Source organism: Alligator mississippiensis, chromosome 1, assembly GCF_030867095.1.
Source record: "Alligator mississippiensis isolate rAllMis1 chromosome 1, rAllMis1, whole genome shotgun sequence".
Lineage (NCBI taxonomy): Eukaryota > Metazoa > Chordata > Crocodylia > Alligatoridae > Alligator > Alligator mississippiensis.
Window position 1 is genome coordinate 386,365,878 of NC_081824.1, and position 22,185 is coordinate 386,388,062.

The 22,185-nt window shown below is 44.6% G+C and overlaps 1 protein-coding gene and 1 long non-coding RNA gene across 9 annotated transcripts in view; one reads left to right on the plus strand and one right to left on the minus strand.

The window, feature by feature from the left end:
* LOC109283469 (uncharacterized) overlaps window positions 1–9,066 on the plus strand; it is an 88,321-nt gene extending 79,255 nt beyond the window's left edge. The window contains exon 3 of the long non-coding RNA XR_002090635.2: window positions 8,937–9,066. This is a non-coding gene — a long non-coding RNA (uncharacterized LOC109283469). The remainder of the gene's footprint in view (window positions 1–8,936) is intronic.
* SLAIN1 (SLAIN motif family member 1) overlaps window positions 1–22,185 on the minus strand; it is a 107,911-nt gene that overhangs the window by 27,896 nt on the left and 57,830 nt on the right. For 5 of the 8 annotated variants that reach the window (XM_059729237.1, XM_019488605.2, XM_059730871.1 and 2 more), the window contains one exon: window positions 4,847–4,996. In XM_059729237.1, the coding sequence (XP_059585220.1) occupies window positions 4,847–4,996 (150 nt within the window). Of the gene's footprint in view, window positions 1–4,846; window positions 4,997–7,997; window positions 8,148–22,185 lie in introns of all 8 variants that reach the window. The other 3 variants (XM_059729541.1, XM_059729815.1, XM_006276949.4) reach the window with 1 other exon arrangement.

Consider the following 22,185-nt stretch of genomic DNA (forward strand, 5'->3'; position numbering starts at 1 on the left):
CAGAACCCTCCCTGAAAAAATATTACTTGTTTTTACAGGTAATAGCCACATTGATTACCACTGAGAGCAACCACAAAGAAAAAATATTTCTCATTATTTTCATTTTGTTTACCTGTGGCCTTATTTTGAAACCGTTAAGTACATGCAGCTCCCACTGACTTTACCAGAAGGCCTGGTTGGTAAGCAAATTAGATATGATCATTTCCCATTTTTTGTTAACCTGAGTCTTTCACCCAGAAGCAGAGAAAAATAGGACTTCAAATGTTAATTTCACAAATATCAATTAAAGCAATCAAAAAGGATCCTGTCTCCTCCCCCCAATTATCCATGCTTCTTTTCTTAAATGGCTGCAAACTTCATTTGAACAGAATTTCATTTCTAAATAGTTTGCCATTTCTAAACATTACTCCAGACGTTAAAAAGCAGTCAAGACACATTCTTATTGTCTATCTGTTGCTGCTGTAACAGAAGATCATTAACATATGATCTTTTAAAATGTTCACCACAGATTTCAGGCTTTTGGAAAACAAGATTAAAGAAAAAGGTACAACTGCCATTTAAAGAGCAGAAGTCTACGCATTTTTGATGGACCAACAGTAATTACATTTTCCTTTAAACCTTAACAATTCTTTGCCTTCACATACTATCAATTATTTTCTCCATGTCAATGCACCGTATGATGTAAAAAGTGGGCACACCAAAAATTCAGTATTTCAGCAAAAATTCAGTCTTTTATTCTCATCTAAACTTCATAGATTTCATAGACATTAGGGCTGGAAGGGACCTACTGAGATCATTGGGTCCAGCCCTATGCCCGAAGGGCAGGAAAGACCGCTGGGGTCAGATGACCCCAAAAAGATAATCATCCAAATGCTTCTTGAACGTGTCCAAAGTAGGTGCTTGCACCACTTTCAGTGAGCGTCTACTCCATACTCTGGAGACTCGGAGAGTAAAGAAGTTTTTCCTTATATGCAATCTAAAATGGTCTTCCAGCAGTTTGTAACCATTGGACTTTGTCTTCCCTTGGGGTGCCTTAGTGAACAGATGTTCTCCCAGATGTTCTCCTGATGCACATCCCTCATATACTTACAGGCCAGGGGATTTCAACATTTTGGGATCAGTATACCCCCGGCAGCTAAACACAGAGCAATGTACTCTAGCAGCTGGACTGCAGAATGGGGGGTGGGGGGTGGCATGTGGGCAAATGCAGAGTGGCAGCAGCCACCACATGTGAGCTTCCCCCACCCCACACTGCGTTTGGCCATGAGAGTGGCACCTGCATGGGATAGTGTGTGGCAGCACTCCGTCCCCACCCACCCACACATACCCCCCTAGGGCCTTCTGAAGTACCCCCAGTTGACAACCCCTGTTATAGGCTGCCACTAAGTCCTCCCCTAAGCCTATGCTTTTCCAAACTAAAGAGTCCCATGCCTTTCAGCCTCTCCTTGTAAAGGCCTGCTCTCTTGACCTCAGATCATGCGCATGGCTCTCCTCTGGACTCTCTCAAGCTTCTCCACATCCTTTCTGAAGCATGGAGCCCAGAACTGGACACAATACTATAGCTGCAGTCTCACCAAGGCTGAATAAAGCAGAAGGATGCCATCTTGGGTCCCACTTGAGATGCGTCAGTAGATGCAAGCCAGGATTTTATTCACTTTGCCAGCTGCAGCATCAGATTGGTGGCTTATATTCATCTTGTGGTCAATCATGACCCCCAAGTCTTTCAGTCATAGTGCTAGTGAGCATAGGTGTGCTGAGTCTATAAGTAGTTTCATAGTTGGTAGGGTCGGAAGGGACCTAAGCAGATCATCAAGTTTGACCCCCTGCCATGGGCAGGAAAGAAAGAAAGCTGGGGTTAAACAACCCCGGCTAGGTGATTATCTAGCCTCCTTTTGAAGACCCCCAAGGTAGGAGCAAGCACCACTTCCCTTGGAAGTTGGTTCCAGCTCCTAGCCACCCTGACTGTGAAGTAGCACCTCCTGATGTCTAACCTGAATCTACACTCAGTCAATTTATGGCTATTATTCCTTGTTAATCCCAGTAGTGCTCAGGGGAACAGGGACTCTCCCATAGCCTGCTGGTCCCCCTTGGCAAGTTTATGAACAGCCACCAGATCCCCTCTCAGCCTTCTCTTGTGGAGGATGAACAGGTTCAGGTCCTGTAGCCTCTCCTTATAGGGCCTACCCTGCTGCCCCCTGATCATGCGAGTGGCCCTCCTCTGGACCCTCTCGATGCTGTCCACATCCTTCCTGAAGAGTGGCGCTCAGAACTGGATGCAGTACTCCAACTGTGGCCTGACCAATGTCGCATAGAGTACGATGTGGGTTCTTTCTTCCAAGGTAGAGCACCTTGCATTTCTCCGTGTTGAAAGGCATCAGGTTTTGATCCACCCACTTTGCAAGCCTGTCCAAGTCGACCTGAATCCCCAGCCTATCTTCTAGCGTGATGACACCAAATTATGGGGAAGTGCAATCTGCAAATTTAGCCAAGCTGCTTCTGACACAGGAATCCAGGTCGTTTACGAATATGTTAAAGAGTACTGGTCTGAGTACTGAACGCTGAGGGATGTCACTGGTCACCATGCGCCACGTTGACTTGGTTCCATCAACTATCACCAGAGCCAGCCCTAGGGGTGTGCAGGGCCCGGGGCATATCAGGCTGTGCAGGGCATGGGGCAGGGAGTGGTGAGCAGTTGGAACGTGGAGCCGGCAGTATATGGCGGAGCCTGTACACCACTGTCCACAGAGCCCGCCAAAGTGCGCAACCCAGGGCAGTCACCCCAATTCTCCCTCTCCAAGGGATGGCTCTGACTATCACTCTCTGGGTCCAACCACAGAGCCAGTTCCCCAGCCATTGGACCATAAGGTTATTGAGGCTGCAGTTCCCCAATTTTGTCATGGGGACATCATAGGAGACCAAATCAAAGGCTTTTCTGAAATTCAAGTAAATGACATCAGCCTCTCCTCCTCTGTCCAGGTAACGTGTCACCTCATCATAGAAGGAGATGAGGTTGGTCAGGCACAACCTACCTTAATGAAGCCATGTTGGCTGTCTCTCAGAATGGTGCTTTCCATTAGCCTGTTGTTGATGGATTCTTTAATAATTTTTTCCATGATCTTTTCAGGGATTGAAGTCAAACTGATTGGTCTGTACTTCCCTAGATCTTCCTTCCTTCCTTTCATTCTTGAAGATAGTCACCATATTGATCCTCTTCCAATCGTCAGGAACCTCTTCCAAGCGCAATGAGTTCTCACCATTGGTCATACTATGGTGTCAGCCAACCCTTTTAGCACTCTTGGGTGCATTTCATCACCCTGACTTATGGATGTCCAGCCTCTTATTGTGTTCCCTCACAAGGTCATTGCCAAATGTAGGTGTGTGGTCACCTGTATCTTCATAATTCTGTGTCCTGTCAGGCAGGGTGATCCCTTTGGGTTGGTGAAAAACCGACGCAAAGTAATCATTAAAGAGATTAGCTTTTTCCTGGGTGTCAGATGTCAGCTGCCCCATTTGATTCAGCAGGGATCCAATGTTGCCCTTATTTCTCTTTCAACTTCCCATGTATCTGAAGAAAGACTTTTTATTGTCACTGATACCCGTAGCCAGTTTGATCTTGGTTTTGGCCTTGGTTTTTCTGGTCTGCTCCCTATAGGTGCTGGCCAGTGCTGCATAATCCTCCTTAGAGGAATTTCCCATCTTCCAACCCTTAAAGGCTTCTATTTTAAAATTCAGGAAGTCCATGAGTTCCTTATTGAGCCAAAGAGCCCTACCAGCCCTTTTACTATCTTTCCTACAGGCTGGAATGGATTTCCCTTGTGCTTTCAGGATCACATCCTTAAGGAGTGACCACCTGTCTTGGACTCCCTTCCCTGTCAAATCATGATCTTTCAGGGCCTTGACAACCAACCTTCTGAGCTTATGAAAGTCAGCTTTCCTAAAGTTGAGGATTTCAGCATTGCTGACTGATTTGCGAGCTTTGCTATGGACAGAGAAAGTGATCAACTCGTGATCACTGTCACCAAGCTTCTCTTCAATCCTCAGGTTGCTCACTAGATCATCCCCTTTGGCCAGAACCAGATCTAGCACCATCTCACCCCACCCTTTGTCAGCCCGTGGACTTGGTATGATTAACCAAGTAATCACACCTTAAGTTGCCCGTGGACTTAGTCAGATAGAGCTCGTCAATGCAGGTGAGGAAGCTTCATGACCTGTCAGATTTGGCTGAATGCTCTTCCCATGAGATGTCAGGGTGGTTGAAATCACCCATGACAACCATGCACCAAGAGCATGCACTCTGTTAGTTCCCTAGAGAATTCATAGTCAACACTTCCTCCTGGTTAGGAGGTCTGTAATAGAATCCTATAGTAATATCCCCTTCACCACGTTCTCTTCATATTCTAAACCAGAGGGTTTCAAGTTGCCCTCCTTGGGTGCCAATGTCAGCTAGTAGGGAAGTGTACTGCTCCTTAACATAAGAGAGCCACACCCCCGCCCTTCCTCCCAACACAGTCCCTTCTGTACAAGGTACAGCCATCTATACCTGTGGTCCAGTCATAGGTGGAGTCCCACCAGGTCTCCGTTATCCCTAAGAGATCATACTTGTTATTGCTTAGCAGAAGGATTAGTTCCTCCTGTTTGTTCCCCATGCTCCTCGCATTTGTGTACAGGCAGCCTAGCCTGCCATCAGAAGCCATAGGCTGCTTTGTGTGTTTAGGACAGTCCCATCCTTGGCATCCTTTCAACTGGTTGAAATGAACCATGAAAAGCTCGAAAACCAAATGGCAAATTATCCTGAGAAAACTGTGCGACTGCAATTAAACAACAATTTAAGAGAAATTAGACATACTTTCTTCCTGCAGTCGAGCCATGATCTGAACATCAGTGAGGTCCTGTAGTTTGTATCCCATGGAGATAGAATCATCCTCAAGTTCCGAAGTGCTCAGTTCACTGTCTATTGATGACTGAGGGCTGAGAGGGGAACTTCTGGAAGTATAACCTACACAAAAGAACACATTCGTTTATAGCTACTATGTCACAAAGTGCTGTCATCCAAATAATTTTTATATGCTCATAGAAAGTCAATGGAAAAAGAGTCCTATTGTCTTTCACTTATTGATTTCATGCTTGTGAAACATGGAAGACATTCTAGAATACAAATCCCTGTTTGTTAGTGAAAAAGGTATACCACAAATAAAGAACAATTTACTCAGCTCAATTTTGATTACTTGGTCCAGCCTTTATTCTAAAACACCTCAAACATTTAAGTTGCTCTTAGCTGAACAGGGGGTCTCCTCTAAGAAACAACAGCATCAATGTGTCATGAACTTCACCCACTCTCCTACATGCATGGTTTCTGAGTTATTTTCAAATACCTATTTATTACAGGTTTTTTAAAATTATTTGTAATTATAGTTGGACCAGTTGGTAATAACAATCCAGGCCCCAGCATGCTAGTCATTGTACAAACACATAGGACAGAAATTCCTGCCCACAAATGTCTTGTAATAGAAGAGGAAACTGGATTCTATTCCTTTGGGACTAGTTACATGTTTAGTAATTAAGTAAACTGGTTCAGTTCAGCAAGTGCAGCCCCATGAAGGAACTGGGACTGCATAGATGAAACTGAGGGTCTCTGTGCCAGAATCTGTGGCTGCTTGAAGAAGAAACAGTGCATTACTTCAACCCAGCTTCGCAGCATCTGTATAGATCAGACACTGCAGTGAGACTTTTTGGTGCTTTAATTTAAAGCTGATTCAATCGGCTACTAAATAAAAGCGCAAAAAAGCCCCTATACAGGCTTTGGGAAAGCTGGGTCCAATTTACATGCTGCTTCTTCTGGGCATCCACTGGGCTCAGCATGGGAATGTGCCAAGTTTAAACTTTAAAGTGCCATTTTAATTTTTTTTTTTTTTGTTAACCTCTGCAAGCAGCCTTTATTATTGGTTACAACATGAAAGCGTGTGGAGAACTTTAATTCGAGCCCAAGTGAGCTTCAAGGGTTAGCAGGAAAAAGGTACAAACATTTTTTCTATAAGCTGAGTATAGTTGAAATGGAGGTCTTAAACAAAATACACAAACCCATCCCACCAATGTTATTTTTACTGACATTTTCTTGGTACAACCACACACACAGTACATTCAAGCACTATCAGTTTATTGTGCAGCATAAGAAATATTAAGCACAATTCATCTTCACAGCAGTTACAAAGTCATTCATATGAACATGTATCATATTGCAACATTTCCATACTTGAAGACTGGACAGGAATTTTTCTTTATCCAGTCTCCAAACTAAATTGTGGCTTCCTTCAGTAAGCTGGCAGCAAAGCTCACAAATTGTTTATTTCAAAAGCAATTAAAATTACATGATTTATAATTTTGAAAAGAAAAAACAAATCAAATAAACTATTTTGTCAGGATTAAGATCAAAGTGTTGATAAACTATTCCACTTTCAGGAAAGTCTCATAAATAAAACTAAAAACAGAATTTTCAACAGCCTACAGAGACTATCATACACCACAATACAAATATTTAGAACTGAATTGTTGGTTGCTGAAACTTGCCTACTTTAGTATTCATGAGACATTTCTGAAACTAAAATAGGTTTTCAACACTTTGGTCTCCTTGCTGAAAAAACATGTTAACACTGCAAAGAGGCCAGGGTTTCTGTGGGAGGTATCTTTATCCCAATCATGTACCTGGTCCAGTAAGACATAGATCAGTGGTTCTCAATCTTTTTAGACTCAAGGCTCCCCTTGTCAGACTCAAAGCACCCCTCAGAAAATGCCAGCTCTTAGTTTCCATTTGTTTTTTGTTTACAGAAAAATAATAGTGCAATTTTTTTGCTGCAAATAACTCAGAAAGATCACAAGTCATTAAAACTATGGACCTCTATTTGAAATCACTCTATTATCTTGTGAATCATGCTTGCACACCTAACAGTGATAATACTGAGTGACACCCTTGAAAAGATCTCAAGAATCACTGACTTAAGACAAACTTGAAATAGGTGCATTTTTCTGGTCCACTAAACAATACCACTCACAAAAATCATTGCCTCTTACATATTTCCTGGAACATCATGACTACAACATCCCTCCAACGTTACCTTAACACTGCAAAGTTATGCATGAGTGTTTCTGGGGTTGGTCTCAGTTTAATTTTTCCTTTGAATAATATAAATATATGTTCATATTATTTTTCCAAATTTCTAGCATCTTCTAGCTCAGGTTTAGGTTCACAAATCATTTTAATCTGCTCTGAGAGGTCAGGGGAGTTAACAGATGCCACTCTGAATACATGTCCAAAAAAAGTGGCTGCCATTCTTTGCTCTCTGAGCTAGTCAGATGTGATTTTATGTAGAAGCCAGAGTATGAAACCATGTTTTAAAAGCCTTGTGTTTCCATTTATTGTAAAAGAACTTCCATTTTCCATCTCACTGTGAGAAGAAGCAAGCTTCTCAGCACTAGGTAGGTCTTGATTTTTGGAAACAAAGTGCCCGGACAGATCAGCATGCCACTTTTGGTGCTACTGCCCCTGGACTACAGCTGTCACCTATCAAAGGGAAAGGAAATGATCTCCTCCACCTCCACTGTATTTAAGTACAGAATGGAGAAGCAAACCCAACACTGCTGAAAAAGAGCAATACAAGCCTTTTGCCATCTGGTCACCACTAGAACTAAAATTATGGTTCCCCAAGCTTCCTATTCTATCTTTACTTGTTGAGCACATCTTACAAAGGAGTAACAAGTGGGGACAAATAATTGTGTCATGTAAGGCTTCTCCAGTTAAAACAAAACTATTTATAAAAGCCAATTCACTATAATACATTATGTAGAATAGAGGATAATCCTCCACTTAGTAAGTCATAGGGCTAAAATTGTTGACATTTTTAACTAACAGTTAGGCATTTAGTATATTGCTGTTAAACAGCAAAGGAATTAGATTTAGTAAAGCAGTTTTATCAGCAACAAGTTAAAAAAAAAAAAAGCATTACCTGTCCTTTCAGGTGTTAGTATTGCTTTATTCGAGGTTTTAGAGAAGTTGGGACTGTTAAAGCCATTGCTATATGGGGACAGTCTTGCAACAGGACTATAAGGGAAAGCCAAGGAGACAGGCGTAGAGAAGAGATTCCGCCATCGGCTAGCTGTTACAGATGCAAAGAAAAAAATTAAAGGTTTAAGGTTATAAAGAGAATATACTGCCTTATCAAGATAAAATAATAAAATCATAATCTGTTCACTATAACAGTCCATGTCAAGAGGAAAATGGCCCAAAGTCAATAGCAAAACACAAGAATTTTTACTTTTTTTGTGGATAAATGAGAACAGGCCACTTATTTTATGTATTATTTACAATAACATTGCAAAGCATTTGGTCTACTCAGCAATATAATAGGGGGGTCTCAAAATAGGCAAAACTAAGCTAACTTAAGCTCCAGCACCACGTGGCTCCCAGCTGCATCGCCAGATCAGGGAGCACAAGGCCACACCGGTACCAGTGTGTGCATACATGTGTGTGTAGGGAGGGGGCAGAGTGTGTGTGTACATTCGTACAGTGAGTCCCACACACACACCCCACCATACACATGCACCCACATACCCCTTCACACTGCCATACACAGACCCCCAAACCCACACAGCACCCCACAAAACCCATACACCCACACCCCCCCACATATCCACACACACCCCCACGTTCCCTCACCCCCCCAGACACCCACACCCCACATACCCACATCCCCCCACAAGCCTATACCCACCCCTCCACGCCCCTCACAAGAGTAAGACTTCATTTCAAGCTATTATGCAATCACCTCTAGGTACACTACACAAACGCATGTAAATCAGGACAAAAATATTTTTTGAAATCAAATTAATGAATGTTGTAGATGTTTGATTTTTAGAATATAATTCGGTATTTTTTTGGTTCCAAGATGGCAAAACCCCTTGCTGAAAGGAGTACTTCTGGGGACAAAGGGAAGGACTTCTGGTGGCAAAGATCAGGAGTTACGGGACAGGACTTCGTCACAGGATAATGACCAGGAGCGCGGCACCTGTCAAGGGCTGGGGCTACCCATGTGGCCCTCGACACCTTGCCAAAACTCAGAAACTCTGCCTGAAATAACCGCCTGCCCAAGGTTTCTAACAGACAGGTACAGATAGATTTAACAAACTGCTATCCAATGGTATGCAAAACTCTAAAACTACTGGTTCAGAGATGATACCTTTTATTTGGCCAACTGAAAAAAAAAAAAAATCACAAAAAAATCATCACAAAAAATAATTATTAAATTATTGCATTTCTTTGCAAGCTTTCAGGTGCCCTTCTTCAAGCTAAGGGAAAATTAAAGCTTGCAAAGACAGATAATCCCCAAACCAAAAATTGGTTTGTTTTCTTTTAAATCAGAGAAAACCAGGATCCCTGCTGATCATTACATTTCAATTTAGAGTAGCAGGAAGAAAATTTTTCTTCTCTTTAGCACAACCAATGTGAGGAATTTATACAAGTGTACTAAATTGTGAGGATTTTTAGTTCCCCTCCTAAGTTCTTCAGGTGCAAGCAGCTCCTCACCTGTTCAAAAAAATGTCCCACCCATGGTTTCCCAATCCCTTTAAAGGGTGTACAAATCAACCTTTTCTACCACGGATTCAAACCAACACCAAACTTCTCCCTTTGAAACTGCTGTGTTGCAGAAAATATGTAGCACTGCTGAGAGAATAAAGGAAGCGCTCATTACCATTAGTGGAACAACGCAATCTGCAATGGAAGTGAAGAATTTGCAATGCCCTAGAATCCTTCATGGTGTGACAGAAATTAGACTAGGGAATGAAAAGGGCATAATCATGCAAAATAAAATCTGCTTAGCCAAGAAAATATTGCGATCCCCTCCCTTTCCCAAGATAACACAATTCCTCCACTTTTCAAAAGAAAAAGAAAATTGAAGTTCTGAGGTCTTAACAAAGATGCACTGGCACACTATCTAGCCACAGTGTCTACGTCTCATCAATCCTATTAATCTTTAGCATTAAACACACCCAATTTCATTCCAAAGGAGTTCAACTACACAGACTGTCTTAAAGAGAATGCTCAGTACAACTGTACCTGTAATTTTAAAACTTTTTATTAACACTCAGTACCTTTAGTTAAAGATCACCGTTCAATAACAAAGGATTACACTGACAGGATCACAAAGAACTATTCTCTCATCCAACACAAGCTGTTTTGTAACAGTCTGAACACTTGCCAGGCCAATTAGCTGCCTGCATGTTCTCACCCACAGATGTGGTCAACAATACAACACAAATAAACAGTATTCATCACTTTGTACAATAATGACTGTGAACAGCCCCACCAAGCACAAACCTAGTTATTGTGGCTACGACAGTAAGAACCCACACCAAGAAACACAATTAGTATTTATGGCAAACAAGACTCCAAATTACTTTTTTCAGTTTGTGCTTTCAAGAAAAGATGGAAGTGATAAAAATATACACATATATGTATAGACTCATCAAAAAACCTGAACAGGGCAAAAAGGAAACAAACATGGCTTATTTTAGATGTTTTGACCAGAGTATCTAAGATATAACTTTACTGAATTTAAATGTCATTACTTAGCTCTGCTTTTTAGAATTAAATTTACAGAAAGTATTTGTTTATTTATTAGATTTATATCCTGCGCTCTCCAAAAGATTCAGTTCATTTGGACTCCTTTTTAATAAAACAAAATAAAGTCTTGTGATGCTCATTTTTATCTTAAATCAGTCACTCCTGCCATAGTGACTAATTTTGAGGCTCAAGTTTCATTTAAAAAATAAAATAAAATAAAATAAAGCAAGTTTCTAAAAATAGCACTTGTGGAAAAACGTTTGCAAACTAGTCTGTCATGTACCCTAAAGAGTGTAAAGACAGACCCGAGAAGAACAGAGCATTAAGAACAAATAAGTAGGAGTGGGAAATGAAGAATCTTGAAGTTAAGAAGCTCCTGAGAGCTGCTCTCTTTAGTAAGGGAAAAAGGTTGCAGTACAGCAAGAATGCAACCTTTCATAACATGGAGTTGTCTACATTGCAGAAAGAGATTAAAGAGATTGAAGTTCTGTACTACAGTGTATCACAGATGGCCCCCAACAAATAAGTTCAAAGCAGATTTAGACGTTTTGGCTGTGGACAGAAGTTATCACTTAAATCAGTGTGTGTCAGAAACTGGTTTAAACCTGTAACAGAAGAGAAGTTCATTGCACATATACCAGTTTCAAAATGGTCAAAACCAGATTGAGATAAACCCGGTTGAATGTAATATCAGGCTTAACTGATTTGGCTCAAGCAGGTTTATGCAATGTCTGTCCCAGACCAGGTTTAACTTAAACCAGATTCCTTCAGTATCCTTGGCATGATCTCTAGCCTGGGCTCTCTGCTCCAGCCCAGACAAGCTGGCCCTGCTCCTCTGCTCCCCAGCTGAAGCAGGGACAGGCTGGGGCAGGGGTCTGGCCAGAGAGGGGTTTAATTCCCCACTCTCTATCACACCAGCAGAGACTCAAGCCAGGTCTGCCAGATACTCCCCCCTTGCTGCTGCAGCAGCAGGAAACCATGGCCCCTAAAGCAAAGGCAGGCAGGGAGGACGGTTAGTCTTTCCACTGCCCCACTGGCAGCCGGGTCTTCCCATCATCGCTGCTGCACTTGGAATAAGCCCCCTGGTGTCCTCTCCACCAGAAACTGGAAGCAGGGAGAATAACCCCTGTCCCTGCCTCCCACCCCAAGGGACTCTGCCAGCCAGCATCTATCCCTACCCCCACCATGCCACTGCTGCAGGAGGCGGCAGGGCGCTTGCTAGGGGCAGCAGCCCCTGTCATGATGTCAGGGAGCACGAGCCCCTTCCTGGCAGGGGCACTGCGCTGCAGGGCAGGGCAGGGCAGGCAGAGCTACAGCAGGCTGCACACAGCAGCACCGGGGTCTGGAAGGGGCCAGAGCCCTCCAAGGCCCAGCAGCACCGCCATGCTCCGCAGTAGCTCTGCCCACCCTGCAGTGCAGCCCCCCCACCAGGAACAGGCTTGCACTTGGGGAAACCATGACAGGGGTTGCCCCCATCACAGTTGCTCCCCCCTTGCCACTCCAGCAGCGGGCAGTGGGGAGGCCAGACACCACTAGCAGGGCCCTGGGGGGGGCAGGGAGTGGGATTATTCCCCTCTTTGCCCTCAGGGCACCACAGCTGAGTCTGCCCAGCCTGGCTGCTGCTACTGCAGCAGCTTGGTCCACACTCGGGGCACCATCCAGCAGAATAACCCCCCTCCTACCAGGAGGGGTCTGGCCCCAAGAGCAGACAGAGTGGCAGTGGCAGGGCAGACCCGGCTGTGGTGACCTCGGGGTAGAGAGGGGAATAACCCTGCTCCCTGCCCCCCCACCCCCAAGGGGCCCTGCAGGCAGCATCTGGCCCCGCCCCTGCCCAGGCACTGGAGTGGCAAGGGGGCAGCAACCATGACAGTTTCCCCAAGTGCAGACTTCTTCCTGGCAGGAGGCCATGCTGCGGGGCAGGAAGAGCTGTTGTGGAGCGCAGTGGTGCTGCAGGGGGCTTGGGAGGACTCTGGCTCCCTCCGGACCCTGGTGCTACCATGCACAGCCCGCCCCAGCTCTGCCTGACCCATAGTGCAGTGCCTCCACCAGGAAGGGGCTCGCACTCCCCAACATTATGACAAGGGCTGTTTCCCCCATCAAGGGCCCTGCCCCCTCCCGCTACATGTGGCCAGATGGGGGCGCGGCCAGATGCTGGCCTTCAGGGCACCTTGTGACAGGAGGCAGGGACGGCGGTTATTCCCCCACCCTCCAGCGTTTGGCAGAGGGAACAGCAAGGGGCTTATTCCACCACAGGGAGCGAGTGCGGTGGTGACAGCGGGCAGAGTCGACTGCCAGTGGGGGTAGGGGAGAGGCTAACCGTCCTCCCTGCCTCCATCTGCCTCAGGGGTCATGGTGCCCTGCTGCTGCAGCAGTGAGGGGGGAGCGCCCAGCAGACCGGCTCAGGTCCTTGCCGGTGGGACAGGGAGGGGGGAATTAAATGCCTCTCTGGCCAGTTCAGCCTGGATTGGCCACACTCTCCCAGCACACTTCTCTGCAGCTGAAGGCATATTCTAACACCCTCCCCCCTCAACTCCTGGCCTGAGCAACAGCAGGCATGTGTGTCTGCATTGCCTCAGTCCAGAGAAAATGTCTGTCCTGTTACAAACTGGTTCAACCTAGGCAGGTTAGACTAACCTTCAAAGGTTGAATCAACTCAGGCTCCAGCTTTTTGAATGTCTGTCCCTAGTCCAGAAGTTCAGTGCACATAAACCAGTTTCAAAATGGCTGAAACTCGTTTAAGATAAACCTGACTGAATGTAGTATCAGGCTTAACTGATTTGGATCAAACCGGTTTATGAAACATCTGTCCCAGACCCCACCTGGTTCAAGTTAAATTACAGGCCCCCAGCATCCCAGCATGCTTTGCAGCACTGGACTGGACTGGGCTGTGTTCTGCTTTCTGCTCCAGAGAGCAGGGCTGGCCCTGCCTCTCTGCTCCCTAGCAGGGTCTGGGGCCAGGGAGGGAAGTTTTTTTCATTTTTTTCTGGTATCTGTTTATTCTCCCAGTTTGCTTAAAACATATATAAAAGTTTAGGGCCAGCTTCCAAAACAGCCAACAAATTTGCACCCAAAAATAAGTGAAACCACATACATAATTGCCAAAATATATGTACTAATTACACAGTTGGATTTCTTATCATCTTGCATAAGTCAACAATTGCAGGAATATTTACAGCATTGCCACCCCAAAAATTACAAAATCATGAGCAGAAATGTCTCAAATCAAAAGTTTGCCTTTAAAATATGAGATTAAACAGAAGGATAACCATGAATTCTTTTTCAACATAATTCTATAAAAATTGGGGGGGGGGGGGGGGTTGAATCCTCAGCCTCATTTTGTGAAAACCATGTCACATTTCAGCCTATTCTTTATGACTCCCCTGATTCTGTTCTTCATAATATATTGCACCCGTCATGCTGGATTGCATCATCCACTGTATGTTAAAAGACTAAGGGCCATATTTTTAAAGCTATCTAGGCACATAAATCATATTTATTCCAGTAGGACCCATGCACCTAAATACCTTTAAAACTCTAGCCCCCAGAACCTAGAGGCTTTCAACAATGGGGGCTACAGATGCAGGGGGTGCATATATGGGTGTACTGCACCTTACATTTATATCCATTGGATAAACTGCCCACAGCTACTTTTTGTGACATTTAAGCTAAGTACAGACTGTCAAAAAGCCAGAAGCAAAATCGATTCAATCTTCTCAAGTTAGTCTAAACTGTGTAAATTAAATCAATAAGTGAGCATGCAGACATTCAATTTTGATTACAGAAATGCAGCCACATGCCTGCAGTGGCTCAATCCAGAAGCCAGGGGAGTGCTAGAGCATGCCTCCCTGCTTGGTTTGAGTAGACAACCCGGGCCAAGGCTAACCGACCACCCTGTGAGAAAGTGTTTGTGGGGGAGGTACAAAGCACCTTAAGATGCTGGGGAACTATGAGTTAACTTGAATCTGGAGGGGATCTGGTACAATAAACCTGGTTCAATAAACCAACTTAACCTAAATCAGTTAAGTCTGATACTGCATCCATCTAGGTTTATCTTAAACCAGGGGTGGGCAAAATGTGGCCCGGGGGCCAGATGTGGACCACCAGGCCATTCTATCCGGTCCACGGGGCCCCTAAAAAATTTAGAAAATTAATATTTATCTGCCCTGGGCTGCCTGTCATGCAGCCCTCAATGGCTTGCCAAAACTCAGTAAGCAGGCCTCTGCCCAAAATAATTGCATGCCTGTCTTAAACCAAGTTCAGCCATTTTGAAAGCAGTTTACGTGTACTGAACTTCTCATGTATTACAGATCTGAACCAGTTTCTGACCACTTACACCGGTTTATGTATAATTTCTGTCCTTAGCCTCAGACACAAAGTGAAGCAGGATCTGGCCCCAACTGCTCAAAAGAGGTATGGAGTCTATACCTGCAAACTGACTGACCCTGAGCAAAGAACAGTGATCAGTCACTCAGATAACTTGAAGGTATGGGACTGAATGGTTAAATGCAAAAGAATGGTCAGGTTCAATGGGAGGGAAAATAGGGGGCTGGGGTGGGAGGAACAGCCAGGGTTGTAAAACATTCTGGCTTTGAACCTTTAAGCTTCAATTGAATCATGTTTTGAAACTTTTCTCTGCAACAATGTGGTCTAGAGGCTTACCATATTTACTCAAATAAAAGATGACTATGATTATAAACCGAATATAGGTTCTATATGTTGAAAATGTATAAGTTTGTTATAATTTTCCAGGTATAGAATATAATTATTGTTGTTTTGCCTTGAACTTGTTCCCTTCCCACTGCTAGAGCAAGGAAAATAAATGCGGGGGGGGGGGTGAGGGAAGAGGGGGGGAAGAAGGGGGGTGTCAAGTAGCACTTTTGCTCTCTGCTTGCACCCAACTTTTTCCCTTGGCAGCCCCTTTCCCCTCTCCTTACTGTCAGACCCTGCCTTCCTTGAAGTGAGGAGAAAATTTGAAAATAACCTTGAAATTAAATGCAGTTGACTCTAGTGGGGCCCAGCCCAATGAACTATTTAGTAAATCATGAGTCTTTAGCTTTGGACTGACATCATGCATGGTTTGTACAACATGCAGCCCAAGTGCTGCTCAAAAGTGTGTTATGGAGTACCTGTGCTAAAACTTGCAGCAGTTTCAAAACAAGGTAACATGCATCAATTCTGGATGAACTAAGTCATTGGGTATTATATGCAAATTTTTACAGCCATGTTTAAAGCCACAGTGACACCAGAGCTCACCATGTGAGTACCTTAGATACCCCTTCCCACAAAAAAAATCCATGTGCTAATTTGCCCCCACTCATGACTGGAACAAGTTCTTGTCACAAGTCCTGGGACGCTCCAAAAATTTATATGCAAATGAGATGCAGGGCAGACTAGTTTGGCTTCACCTCATGGAGGGCAGGACCACACTAATCATATGTGCTAGGCTAAGAGGGGACACAAGAGGGAGTCTGAGTGAACTCTTTGGGGCCCAATTTTATGATGTTTGCCAGGCATTTAAGGCTGGTGAAGAAACAGGAATCATTGGAAATGGCAGAGCTCAGCTGTGGGAGTGAAGAGGAAGTCAAAATGTATGTAATGTACCATGACTTTAAAAAGTGTCAGCAGTGAGGGGGGGCTGTGCACAATGGGCAGTATGATACATCATATATTTCATATTCAGATGGGCTGCACTAACTAATCATTTACCTGGCAGGAGAAGCACTATGATCAGTGCAGTGGGTTCTTCTAGCAGGGGAAACACAATGTATCTGGGTCCAAGAAAGCAGTTTTCCTTAAGCCCCCCCCCAGGGATAACTGTTCTTTCGGCATGGTTTAGTACCCACTGAGGTTCATAGATGTTAGACGTTAGGGTCGGAAGGGACCTCAATAGATCATCAAGTCCGACCCCCTGCATAGGCAGGAAAGGGTGCTGGGTCTAGATGACTCCAGCTAGATGCATATGCAACCTCCTCTTGAAGACCCCCCAGGGTAGGGGAGAGCACCACCTGCCTTGGGAGCCCATTCCAGACCTTGGCCACTCTAACTGTGAAGTTCTTCCTAATGTCTAGTCTAAATCTGCTCTCTGCTAGCTTGTGGCCATTATTTCTTGTAACCCCCAGGGGCGCCTTGGTGAATAAAACCTCACCAATTCCCTTCTGTGTCCCCGTGATGAACTTATAGGCAGCCACAAGGTCGCCTCTCAACCTTCTCTTGCGGAGGCTGAAAAGGTCCAAGTTCTCTAGTCTCTCCCCGTAGGGCTTGGCCTGCAAGCCCTTAACCATACAAGTGGCCCTTCTCTGGACCCTCTCCAGGTTATCTGCATCCCTCTTGAAGTGCGGTGCCCAGAATTGCATGCAGTACTCCAACTGCGGTCTGACCAGCACCCAATAGAGGGGAAGTATCACCTCTTTGAATCTATTCGTCATGCATCTGCTGATGCATGATAAAGTGCCATTAGCTTTTCTGATGGCTTCATCACACTGCGGACTCATGTTCATCTTGGAGTCCAGTAGGACTCCAAGATCCCTTTCCACTTCCGTGCCACCCAGCAGGTCATTTCCTAGGCAGTAGGTATGCTGGACATTTTTCCTCCCTAGGTGCAGCACTTTGCATTTCTCCTTGTTGAACTGCATTCTCAAGGTGTTGGGGCTTAATGCCCATTTTATGGAAATAGGAGGCTCTTCCCTAGCTTGTTCTTGTGGCCATATGGCTAAGGGTAGGCAAAACTTGGGAGCATCCGAACCCCAAGCCTCTGGGCTTGGACCTGCACATAGGATGCCTGCCAAAAGTCTTTGGAAATATCTGAAGCCCCTGGTGGGGGTGGAGGATGTTTGCTAGCTATAGGGCCACTTATGATTCTGGACTGACTCATGGATTTGGACTTGATTTGGCTTGAAACACAAAAAATGTCTTAAAAAAAAAAAAAAAAAACCCACCAACTAATCATTTGTGGAATAGTACCTTTAGCCCAAAGGATCAGAGGAGATAAGGCAATTAGAGGGGTAGAAGGACCTGGGTGTGGGGGAGAAATCAAAGGGCTCCTATATATGAATGACATCACAATAGTGGCACGAAATAAAACATCATTAGAAAAGATCCTAAATCATATAGCTGACTATGGGGAAGCTACAGGAGCATGCTTAAATAAAAGCAAGAGTGTGTTGTTGGCCATAGGAGAGTGAGAGAACATAGAAGGCGTATATGGGCTGCAGGTGGTCAAGGATTATGGTAAAATATTAGGGGTGATTTTTGACATATGGGGGAAAGGGCATGGGAAGACATCAGAACATGGGCTAGGAAGGTTTTGAGCTTATGGGGCACAAGGGATCTAACTTTTTCCGGGAAAGTAGAAATAGTGAAACAAGTGTTATTGGCCATGATCTTGTTTATAGGGATAGTATATCCACCCGCGTGGCTGCAGGCAAGACATCTGCAAAGAGAGATCTGTCTGTTCTTGTAGGGAGGGGGGACGGAAAGTGTGGCCAGGAAAGAACTTTATACAGCAGGAGAATTAGGAGGTTGGAAGTTCCCAGAGATAGAGACATGTACTTTATTGCATTAATAGTGAAAGAAGCTAGAAAAGAAGGGGAATTAGTGGGGAGATTCAGTAGATTTTGGCGGGGAGAAGAATTTTGAGGCCACTGGGTTTGTCTGAGACACGGTAGGTAGGCCTGGGGGCGTGCCATCACTACATTATGCCCGCATGGGGGCCTTAATCAGATTTCATAGATGGGGGCTTTGGGGTTACAAACCTTACAACAAACAAAAAGCCATGATGCAGACAATTAGGGGGAAAGATGAGATAACAGACATGGGACATCTCTCGTGGCCACAGGTGAGAACAGTGTAGAAAGGAGTAGCAGGTAAACAGTGGAAAGCAGCTCACAGGCAGTTTGCATGGAAAGAGGTAAGATAGGTAGGTACTGACAGTAAGAGAACCGCAACACAGATGGGGGTTTATATGAACAGGAGAAGGCCCAAGAGAATTGTGTAATAGTGAGGAAACAATATACCATGTGTTCTGGGAGTGTGTCTTTGCAAAAAAAAGTATGGGGATGAGTACGAAGGTTTTTGACAGAGATAGGATGGAGAATAGATGTTTCCTATGAGGAAGGGATGTTTGGGTTGGTAGAAGGAGGACCTAGAGAATGGGAAGTTAAAGTGGTGCTCATGGGAATAAAAGCTGCGCTATGGAAAGTCAGGTGCTTATTAGTCACCAAGGGCTTATATATTACAGTGACACAATATTTACAGTTAAGGTACTATGAAATTAGGAAATACATGGGACAAAACCAGAGTAGAGGCCAGGAGCAGAATCTACATATGGTGTGGAAATATATTAACTGGAATAGATTGTTTGAGCTGGCAGGAATAGGATAAAGAGAAGGGTGAATGGAAGGAGTGGGAATGCTAGAACCAGACAAGGGGTAAAATTTCAATGTATAAAACAAGCAAGAAACATTATACTATATATATGACGGAAAGGATTCGTGTATAAGCATAGTTGTATATTGTGGAGGTTGATGTGTTGTATGAAGTGGTTTATAAGAGTTATATGTGCTGTATGAAGTTGGTGATGTAAAAGTGTGATGTGCGTTTTAAATTAAAAAAAAGAAAAAAACCCACAAAAAAAACCACCTAATCCATGTGGTAGGAGGTAATGATCAGTGATCAGAAGATGCCTGTGTGTACACACACACACACACACACACACACACACACACACACACACAGATAGATTTTTTGTTATTATTTATAGAACACAGTAATTAACTTCACTGTAGGATAATAGTACTCTGCCAAAACATACATGTAGACAGTGACAGGGGCTGGCTGGGGTACAAGGGTACTAAATTGTGGGGACTGCCTGCCACCTAGCCCCGCATTTTAGTACCCTGGTGCCCCAGCCAGCCCCTCTGCTGCCTGCCACTGACCCCTGGGGCCCCCTGCCAACCCTAGGCTGGGTCAGCCCTTCCTCACACTGCTGCAATCCCAGGTGCACATGTAGCTGCTGCTCCCGGGAGCAGCTGACTATGGTGCAAACTGAGCCAGAGTTTATTTATTTTTTTATATATATAATTTTTTTTTATTTTTTTTTTTACTAAATCAATAAATAAAAGTGGTAGGAAATACCATGACCACTAAGACGGTTTTCTACTGGCAGGGGATAGTACCTTGGACCAAGGTAAGGCATTGTCAGTCTCCCACTTTCACTTCCAGGGGGAAGATCCTCCCTATACACCAACTTTATGAAAATGGGAGACTTCTTTCTAGCTTGCTCATGTGGCTGAGGGCAAGCTAAACTCAGGGGCATCCAAACCCCAAGCCTCCAGACTTGGGCCTGCACATAGGATGCCCTTCAAAGGATTTCGAAGCATCTGAAGCCTAAGGTAGGGGTGGAGAATATTTGTTGGTAGTACAGCCACATTTGGTTCTTGAGTGACTCACAGATTTTGAATTGATTTGGCTGATTTGACTTGGAAAATAATTTTTTTTCCTTAAAAAATGTGGTAGGTACCCATTAGCATGCTTGCCCAATATGGACCACGTGTTTTATATCATGCTCAGTGTTGGCAAAATTTAAATCTATTTTATAGTTGGTTTCCACAGCTAAGCACACGCACTTTTGGTAGCAGTTTAATGATAAACAATGCATTTAGTGAGATTCCCTCGTATGCAGTTATAAAGAGAAGGAGCCTTTTTCCCCCATGGCAATTCAGGTGGGAAACCTCATCTTGCATTTGAGTAAATACAGCCCTTGGACACACTGGGCACATTTACATGAGACATTTACTGCAGTTGCTTAATTAGCTCCTCAATAAAGTCTCAGCATCTACATATGCGGCCCTCTTAGGGAACAGTAAACTAATAAACACTGCCATAGGTTAATACTTGTAAACACAAGTTCTATCCTGCAGTGGAGCAATTTACTGCACTACAGTGCACGTGTAGATAGTGATGGGGCTGGCTGAGGCACAACAGTGCTTCAGTGAGGGGGCTGCCTGCCAGCTACCTCCATACTGGAGCACCCTCATGCCCCAACCAGCCCCTCTGCAGCACACTGAGCTGGGATGGAGCAGCTCGGGTCTGGCTAGTAGGCTGACCCCTGCCCAGACCTCTGTCAGCTGGGGCTGCTCTGACCCAGCTCATTGTCCTGTGGTCCTAGGCGCATGTGCAAATGTAGTGCCCTGGAGCAATAAGCTTCAGCTTGAACTGCGCTGGAGTTTCTTCAGCCACACTAATTGCACATGTAGATGCAACCACTGAAGAAGAGCAAGAGCTCAAGAGTGGATGCAGAAGGGTGAGCCTGGAGCAAAACTCACTGTTGTACATTTGGTTTTGGAGTGTGCCTTTGGACATGGGTAAATAGGAGTGAAATGAACAGGTCATGCTTGGGCCCGCCAGTACTGGGACCTGCTTTTGCAGCAGTGTCAGCCTATACCTCATTGCTGCTTGTATGGATCATGACAAAGGAAGAAATTCTTCAGCTGTTATGACTATGTTAGTAATACATTAAGGACTAAAATGTCATGCTGATAGGTTCGGAGCTACTTGTTTCTGTCCTGAGCATGAGACCATGAAAAAGATGCTATAAAGTGAAACAGGGTTAGGATGTACAGTTAGCTAGGTCCTCCATGCTTATGAATAATCATTGACAGATAGACTGTCCATGCATGGCAAGGGCATGAAAACAGATAGTTACTACACAGCAGCTGATTTACTGCAACTCATTTCCTCACTTTAGCTCATCATAACTCATGTGCTGTTGCTTTCAAAATCAACATCAGTATAATCATGCTAGCATGAATCGGAGATTGGTCTCAGCTTTACCAGTAATATCATAGTATCACACTACTCGGGGTCAGAAGGGACCTAAACAGATCATCAGGTCTGACCCCCTGCCCCGGGCAGGACTGGGTGCCAGGATCATATCACCCCAGCCAAATATCTGTCCAGCCTCCTCTTGAAGACCCCTAAGGTAGGAGAGAGCACCACCTCACTTGGGAACCTATTCCAGAGCCTGGCAGTCCTAACTGTAAAGTAATGTCTCCTAATGTCCAGCCTGAACCTTCTCTCCAACAATTTGTGGATGTTATTCCTAGTACCCCAGGTGGTGCCTGGGGGAAACAGAGCCTCCACCAATTCTCGCTGGTCCCCCCCTGGTGAGTTTGTAAATGGCCACTAGATCCCCTGGTGAGTAAGTAAGTATACAAGTCAGCAGGACCAGATGATCTTTATCCAAGAGTGCCGAAGAAGCTAGCCAAAGTCATTGCAGGACCCCTGGCAAAACTCTTTCACAACTCATGGCACTCTGGAGAAGTCTCAGAGGACTGGAAAGGGGCCAATGTTGTGCCCATCCACAAGAATGGCAGGAGGGAGGACCCAGGTAACTATAGGCCAGTCAGCCTAACTTCCATTCTAGGGAAAATCCTTGAAAAATTCATCAAGGAGTCTATCTGCAATAAGCTTGCAGAAGGTAAGGTTCTGAATGACAGCCAGCATGGCTTTGCTGAGGGCAGTGCTTGCCTTACCAACCTCATCTCCTTCTATGACCACGTAACTCACCACCTTGA